The sequence below is a fragment of the Filicampus tigris genome, chromosome 17 (assembly GCF_054856515.1).
Source record: "Filicampus tigris isolate MCC_2025a chromosome 17, RoL_Ftig_1.0, whole genome shotgun sequence".
In the NCBI taxonomy this organism is placed as follows: domain Eukaryota; kingdom Metazoa; phylum Chordata; class Actinopteri; order Syngnathiformes; family Syngnathidae; genus Filicampus; species Filicampus tigris.
In genome coordinates this window covers 15,490,528-15,497,663 of record NC_141233.1, presented here as the reverse complement: position 1 = coordinate 15,497,663, position 7,136 = coordinate 15,490,528, and the positions used below count along the sequence as shown (strand labels likewise).

The following is a 7,136-nucleotide window of genomic DNA, read 5'->3' as shown; positions in this document are numbered from 1 at the left end:
GTGAGTGTTGGAGTATTGTCTGTCTACGAAATGCTGGAAAGTGTATTTCTGTTAACCGGTTTCTTCTGTAGTGCAGGTTCAAATGAGAGAAAACAAAAACAAATCGCCTCGTAAATCAGTAAGGCAAATTATTGGAAGGGAAGTAGTGCAAACGATTGTGCATCTCTGGCGCAAGCGGAAGTGTTGCTTGTCTTGGTTGTTTCTCGTCGAGCCCTGTCGATCGACGCACCCCAGCCCGACTGCACAACAAGCCCGAAAAAGACTTCACAACGTGCTGCTTTCTCTTCACCCAAGTGGTTTTTCATAATTGTTTTGTTGTTCACAAGTCAAGATGCGTCTGAGTTGTCTTTTGGGTCTGGGTTTGCTGGCACTAATCACACCGACGGCAGCAGGTGAGACGAATAGTGGAAGTCGATGACGGGAGACACTACATTTCAGCAACAGGTCGCGTTTGTTTTGACGTCCTCAGCCGAAGATGACGTCATGGTGTCTATCCCCGGAGGGAGGATGATGATGAAGAAGAGAAGCTCCGATGGGGCTTTCGATGAACATGAGACGGAGATTCAACTTTTGCCTTTCCTCTTGGACAAAGGGCCCGTCACCAATTTGGCCTTCAGGTCAACAAATGTGCACATTTGTCATATTTTACATTTTCATGTGGTCGTCAACATGAACCAATTATTTCAGAGAGTTCGTGAGAGACCAAAAGTACAAAACAGAAGCTGAGAAGTTTGGCTGGAGTTTCGTTTTTCAAGATTTTGTGTCTGATGACGTCAAGCGCAAAGTGACACACACCATTCAGGTAATAATAAAAAACTTGTTCAGGGACACATAGCAAATATACAACTGTTTCTCCTAATGAACACGATTGAAGCAAACGTTTTTTTTTTTTTGCCAAGTATTCATTGGTTCATTTCTATTCGACATGAATGAGCAACATTTCTCATGAGTCACGTGGGAGCTCAAGCTCGGTACTGGATGGCAGGATGGCTGTTGGCCAGTGAATCGAAGCAGTTTGTTTGTTTGGTATCTGTCCAGCAGATGTCGCTGTCATCTCAGTGTTCCACCTTGTCTTTCTTGTTTTTCGTAGTCGGCTCCATGGTGGCTTCCTGTCCAGCGGGCCTTCTGGCGGCAGGTCTGCCGGCCTTTCCTTTTCGGGAATTATGTTCTGCTCGTCTGCTCACGTGCAACCTCCCCCTTCAGCCTTCAGGTTCCGGTTCGGGTATCAGTGCTCGTCTGGACTTCCCGGTGGTCCAGGTGAGCTGGAACGACGCTCAGGCCTTCTGCAAATGGAAGAGGAAGAAGCTGCCCACTGAGGACCAGTGGGAGTGGGCGGCCAGAGGCGGACTCGCGCGTAACAAACACACACGCTTTAAGAGTGACGCATAATGTCCACAAAACCTTCCCCAGTTGGACTTTTTGCCGACGTCATCACGTTGCCGCCTTTTGATCGCAGGTGCGACGTTTCCGTGGGGGAAGCACTTTCAGGCCAACCGAAGCAACCTGTGGCAGGTGAGCCAAGACGTCGTCACGGTGTCGCGCGTGCTAATTAGCATGCTAACGAATCCATCCCAACGTTGACGTGAATCGGGACATGAGCGAAAGGGCTCGTTTCCGGACGGCGACACGGCGGAGGACGGTTATCACGGCCTGGCTCCTGTCGACGCCTTCCCGCCTCAGAACAAGTTCGGTAAGGAGCGACGAAGGCGATGACGACGACGACGACGACAACGACGACGATGACCATGTTTGTGCGCGCGTGCACGCAGGACTGCTCGACATGTTGGGTAACACGTGGGAGTGGACATCCAGCGCCTTTCCGGCGCCGGGGGGGTCTCGCCAGCAGATGTTCACTCTGCGCGGCGCCTCCTGGATCGACACGGCCGACGGCTCGGCCAATCACAGGGCGGAAGTCGCCGCCAGGTCGGTGGCGCTTTTGAACACGGCACTCACGACCCAAACGCGCTTGCTTGCTTCTCATAAGTCACTTAGATGTGGGTGCCATTTACGTTCCAGGTTTTCTACCTGAAGACATTTTATTCGGGCAGCTACTTTACTAGCCTGGTTTTCACGGAGCCACGTATCGGGGTGTGTTATTCCTTCACCAGACTGAACAGACATCATGTTGCCAAGCGACGTGCAGTCTGCAGTGAAAATGGCGGCGTCTGCGACGGAACGTGGTTGAAACTACCTGAAATTATTATTATTTTTTTTAATCAAAATGTTTCTTGAACAAAATGATCAGACGCGTGATGTTTTCTGCTGAACGTCGCGGAAAAAGTCACATGGTAAACAAGTGACCAGAGATGGCCATTTGGGGTGATTGCCATTGAAACGACAAAAATAAAGTCTCCATGTCAACCCGGCTACTATTTCAGCTGGCTTACTTCAAGTCACCGGCTGGCTTTGACTTAGCCACTTTGACTTGTCTTTCTCGTATTCGATTTGCTTTCGGTCAGAGTTGTTGGCAAACCGTGGCCTGCCCACCTTTTGACTAAATCAAATCGACCTGCTAATTCCAATAAGGCCCTTTTACTTCAATACGTTTCATGAAGTCACATCTGCTTACGTTTCCTCTTTGACTTAAGTCGTCCCTCTTCATTAATTGTACTTGTCAAATGTTACTGAAGTGACTTTTTCAAGAAATTGAGCCATTCAGCCAAGCCACCTTTTTTTTTTTTTTAATAAAGTGCCATGTACTCTATACTTAGCTACTTGCGCCGTTTCCCGCAGGATGGGCAACACCCCCGACTCGGCCTCGGATAACCTGAGCTTCAGGTGCGCCTCCGATGGCCACGACAAGAAACTGCGCGCGGACTTGTAAACTGCAGCAAGAACCAAGACCACCACAACAAGGGTGACAGGAAGTGTGTCAAAGTTTTCAGTGGACATCACAAAGGGGAAAACGTCATCAAGCTCATGTGATGTGAAACTTGCTGACTCGACAAAGAAGAAGTCGTCGAGTGGGAGTTCAAGAACGCGTCACCAGCGGGACCAGCGGCGCAAAATCAAAGTTGAACATTTCCACCCCGCGTGACGACAACGCTACCAACCGCCCGCCAGCGTCCAGGAAGTGGTTTTCAAATTCAAGACACCCTTTCAAACACACGGAATGTTTGTCATCGTCAAGAAACGCGTTTGACGTTTCTCTTTCCCAGCTTTAACCTCGGCCTGGAACTTGCTTGTCTACAACTTCCTGTTGACGCTTTATTTTGAGCTCAAGTAGCGTCTTCTTCCAAGGACGTCCGGCTGACATTTGCAATCTACTCACGGCGTCACAAAATCAGGAGAACAGGCTGTAAATAAATTAAAGCGACAACTGATTACTTTCATAATCCATTCCTTGGTCAGTTTTCTTCAATGAATCACATTCAGTCAACTTAATTAATCGAGTTAGAAAAGACTTACTTCCCCTTTATGCGTTCACGGAAAAACAGGACCTTACTTCAAGTCGATGGTGCCAAAATAAACTGGCGATCATTCAGTTGCTAGCGCAGGGGGTGTCCAAACAAAGCAGCTGCCTGCCTGTTTCAGATGTCTCCCTCCTGCAACACATTGATCCTGATCATTTGAATCAGGTGTACTGCAGCAGGGAGACGCGGGAAAACAGACGGGACAGCGGCCCCTGAGGACCGGAGCTGGACAACGTGCACCAGAAAATGGGCGGCACAAATGTTGCTGATTGTTTTCCAAAGTCAAGGCAGATGTTTGTAAAATTTCCAATCTGCCAGCTTTCATGGAGGACAGCAGAACCCAGCAAAGATTTCCGGTTGGGAGGCTGAAATTGTGAGCATTTGGACAATAGGAAGTTTGAGCTCTCGAAACCGTCAGTCGGTTATCAAAATAGCTGTCAATTTATTTGATAATCAGTTAGTTGAATAATTGATTGTTGCACCTCTAAAAGAAGCCAAATTGTTTCTAAGAGGCAGACTTGTGTGACCTATGTAAATGTTCCGCAAGTCTATTAGACAAGTGGGGAAAGCGGACGTGCGAGCAAAGTTGTATCCAGATGTGATCCACATTGGACCCGATCAATGCAAATGGAACAGGAATCATTTGAGTCAACTGCGTTGATCTTCTCATCTGTAAACATGTTTGATGGGAAGATAAGACAAAAGTATTGGCTATGTCTTCGTGTCTGTTGTTTTGCGCGAGGGGGAACTTGAGCGCTTTGACGACTGGGCGCGTGCGAGCGAAATGGCCCGAATGGAAGCCGGTGACGTCATCGCCGAAGCGAATGACTGGCATCGTCACCGCAGGCAGGAAAAACGAGCTTGGTCACATTTTTTGCAGCTGAAAGTGTTCTTGATGTGCTTGAGCCGCTTGTCACTCCTTCATTTGCGTCGCGATGGACTACTCGAGGGAGCAGCCCTCCTCCAGGGACCCGGACTTGTCTGCGGATTTCTCGGACCTCAACTCGCGTCTGTGTCCCCGTCCGCGCCTGAGCGCCAGCGAGCAGCTGTACGGCTCCCTCAGCAGGGTCCCGTCCAAATCCTCCTGGCGAAACTCCACAAAGCCGCTGCGCCGAACCGCCTCGCTGTCGGAGCCGGAGGACGACGGCCCGGACGCTCCGGACGCTCCGGACGCTGCCGCCGACTCCGCGCTGAGCCCGAGGGACGGGCGCGAGGCTCCCGGTTCCGGCTCCGGTCCCGACAGAGACCCGCAGGGGGAACGCTCCGAGTCTCCGCCGTTGGAGGAAGGTGACTGCCCTTTCCAGAGGAGCTACATGACCCTGCCCGACCTCATCAACGGCGGCAGGCCGCTCGGCAGGCCGCTCGGCAGGCGCAGGACGCTCGGACATGTCAATGACACGGTACGGTCTCAAAGTACGCCGCCTCGTCCTAATTATTGCCATTGTCCTTTTTGAAAGGTCAGCTCAATCAAATAGTTCTTAGAGGCAGGGCCAAAACTAAACTCAACACGTTTGGCACTGCCAACACACTTGGCATCAATATATTCTCGATTTATCAAATCAAGTGCAGGAGGCCTTAACTGGGGCTACACAGATTTCTGACAGGGCTGCGGCACCGCCCAGCCTTGGTGTAGTACCATCCCTGATAGTAAACCAGTGTTTTTCCAACTCTGTGCCGCGGCACACTGGTGTGTCGTGGGAAATTATCTAATTTGTGTGCCTGTGCGGTCTAGCGCCTGGCAGCGTAATCGTGTCCTTACCACATTGTAGTACTCTTCCATACCAGCCGGCGGCAGCAGCAGGTAGCTAATTGTCTTTGTTTATGTTTATCCAAACAGGCCATACTTCACACTATCAATATAGTATCAATATGAAACATCATAAAATACTTTTTTCATTATTTAATACCTATTCAAGACGTTATGTCATTCTTCAATGTTAAAAAAAAAATGCTTACATAATATAACACTTATCTTGTTAAAATAAGCTTCTTTTTTTTTCACAATTTCAGCTGCTGGTCTGCCGCTGGATTTTTTTCACTGAAATAAATGTGTCTTGACTCAAAAACGTTTGAATAGCACTGTAGTAAACAACAGTAAAATAAAAATGAGTCGATTTGACACATTGATGCCTTTAGAAATGCGCTATAAATAATTGGATTATAAATCAAATTTGAACACATGGTATTAATAAATGATTTCAAATCTGGAACGTGATCTTTTCAGCCACTGCCGCAGCTTTCCATTCAATGAACAGTTGCACCAATCGCAACTCACGACTTGCATTGCAATACGGAATAAATTCACGGCCAAATGTGAAAATCCGACTTCCTCTTTCTGACATCGACATTGTTGTTGCAGCTGAAGGAGGTTCGTCGGGAGGTGGAGCTGTCGCGGAGGCGCAGCATCAAGCTCAAGGCGCAAGTGGACAAACTGCAGGAGAGCCGACACGGACCCGGATGGAGTCAAGACCGAGAGCGGGTATGTGGGCGCTCGCGCGGGAAGCGGCGGGCCAACGTCTTTTGATACGTGCTTGTCGGCGTGCAGGTGACGGAGGAGGTGCTCTCCATCTTGCGGCTGATGCAGCTGATGCCCGAGGACTCGGCCCCCCAGGTGCCGCCGCCCCCGGGAGAAAACCGCCTGGACGCCGCCCTCGCCCAGCTGCAGGACATCGCCCGCAAAATGGCCGTCAGCGGCATCGCCAAAAAGGTTTTCACGCTTTGCGCCGTCGCCTCGTCCACTTCAGCCGCTTCGATGTTTCCCTCCTCCAACACACCGGATTGCGATGGTCGGATCATCGGCAAACTCTGCAGCAGCCTGAGAACGATCCTGAGCATTTGAATCAGGTGTGTTGTAGGAGGGCAACATCAAAAACAGGCAGAATAGCGGTCCTCAAGCAGCGGACTTGACAGTCAAGCCACCAAGTAGCTTACCGACTCACTAGAGCTTGGAGCTTCTGTTCCGTCAGCTAACGTCGCGCCTTTGACGTTTGCTTCTCGTCACTTGGCCACACTTGCTCGGACTTGGCCACTTCTAATTCGCCATCACGCAGGGGCGGAGCCATGCTTGACAGACTGCCCACCCAGTGGGATTCATGAAAAAAAAGATATACTTTTAAATTGTTAGTAAATTATTAGAGTTATTTTTTAATTAGTGTTCCGTTGTGTTTTTTTTATTTTATTGAATATTAAAAATGGCATAATTGTGGTTGTCTAAGGAATATCCGAAATTCATATTTAGTTTGTGGTTTTATTTGAATATGCGATGTGTCTGAGAGAAATATTCGGGCCCGCCTCGATTTTTCCAGGCCCACCCATTAGCCACATTCTGGCTCCGCCCCTGCCGCCACAAGTTACGTCGTCGCGCGGGAGGACCACTTCTGATGTTGAAGGAAAACGGTTGTCATGGTAACAACGGGCGAACAGGAACTCGCGCTTGAGACACAAACGCGCGTCACATTCGAGCGTGTTCGGAAAGAGGAGACTTTGAAAGCGTTCACAAGAATGTTGTCCGGCCTCCTCCCGGCACGCGGCCATGTGGACCGACCGGTTCCATCTGTCCCACACCGCATGGCGCGTTTTCCTTCAAGTGTGTGACGTATGGAACTGTGTGAGGGGAACCGGGCGTGAGAGGCAAACGGGGCGAGCGTCTAACATAACGCGCGGCGGTGCCTTCAGGACGCCATGCGAGCGGGAGGAAGCGCTTCGGAGGACGGCGCCCTGCTG

The 7,136-nt window shown here is 49.9% G+C and overlaps 3 protein-coding genes across 6 annotated transcripts in view; 2 read left to right on the top strand and 1 right to left on the bottom strand.

Moving 5' to 3' along the window:
* The first annotated feature begins 2 nt into the window (after positions 1-2).
* On the top strand, positions 3-3,339 carry sumf2 (sulfatase modifying factor 2). 3 transcript variants are annotated; one of them, XM_086057325.1, is made up of 9 exons: positions 3-392; positions 470-617; positions 688-802; positions 1,091-1,135; positions 1,204-1,354; positions 1,457-1,512; positions 1,606-1,690; positions 1,770-1,923; positions 2,017-2,361. In XM_086057325.1, the coding sequence occupies exons 1-9, from the start codon at positions 332-334 to the stop codon at positions 2,027-2,029; spliced, it is 828 nt and encodes a 275-aa protein (XP_085913451.1). In that variant the 5' UTR covers positions 3-331; the 3' UTR covers positions 2,030-2,361. The 3 variants fall into 3 exon arrangements, with proteins under 3 accessions (XP_085913451.1, XP_085913450.1, XP_085913449.1); XM_086057324.1 differs by lacking the exon at positions 2,017-2,361 and adding an exon at positions 2,734-3,339 and having other exon boundaries at positions 24-392; positions 445-617; XM_086057323.1 differs by lacking the exon at positions 2,017-2,361 and adding an exon at positions 2,734-3,339 and having other exon boundaries at positions 29-392.
* The window catches only part of abhd11 (abhydrolase domain containing 11), a 13,419-nt gene continuing 6,459 nt past the window's right edge, over positions 177-7,136 (bottom strand). Inside the window, exon 7 of one of the 2 annotated variants that reach the window (XM_086057320.1) lies at positions 177-1,283. The gene's annotated coding sequence lies outside the window, so the exon portion shown is untranslated. Of the gene's footprint in view, positions 1,284-4,337; positions 6,486-7,136 lie in introns of those variants that run through there. The other variant, XM_086057321.1, reaches the window with a different exon arrangement.
* Positions 4,242-7,136, top strand: part of bicdl2l (bicaudal-D-related protein 2-like) — a 5,053-nt gene continuing 2,158 nt past the window's right edge. Inside the window, exons 1-4 of the mRNA XM_086057316.1 lie at positions 4,242-4,813; positions 5,773-5,892; positions 5,959-6,120; positions 7,089-7,136. The exon at positions 7,089-7,136 is cut by the window's right edge and continues 38 nt beyond it. Coding sequence (XP_085913442.1) covers positions 4,349-4,813; positions 5,773-5,892; positions 5,959-6,120; positions 7,089-7,136 — 795 coding nt within the window. The 5' untranslated portion in view covers positions 4,242-4,348. The remainder of the gene's footprint in view (positions 4,814-5,772; positions 5,893-5,958; positions 6,121-7,088) is intronic.

What these genes read in the sequence shown, in the direction of transcription:
- sumf2 (XM_086057323.1), top strand. Translation starts at nt 332, where the DNA reads ATGCGTCTGAGTTGTCTTTTGGGTCTGGGTTTGCTGGCACTAATCACA. An exon ending in GTCACCAATTTGGCCTTCAG is followed by an intron (nt 618 to 687) that starts GTCAACAAATGT and finishes CAATTATTTCAG; the next exon opens with AGAGTTCGTGAGAGACCAAA. An exon ending in AGGGCGGAAGTCGCCGCCAG is followed by an intron (nt 1,924 to 2,733) that starts GTCGGTGGCGCT and finishes CGTTTCCCGCAG; the next exon opens with GATGGGCAACACCCCCGACT.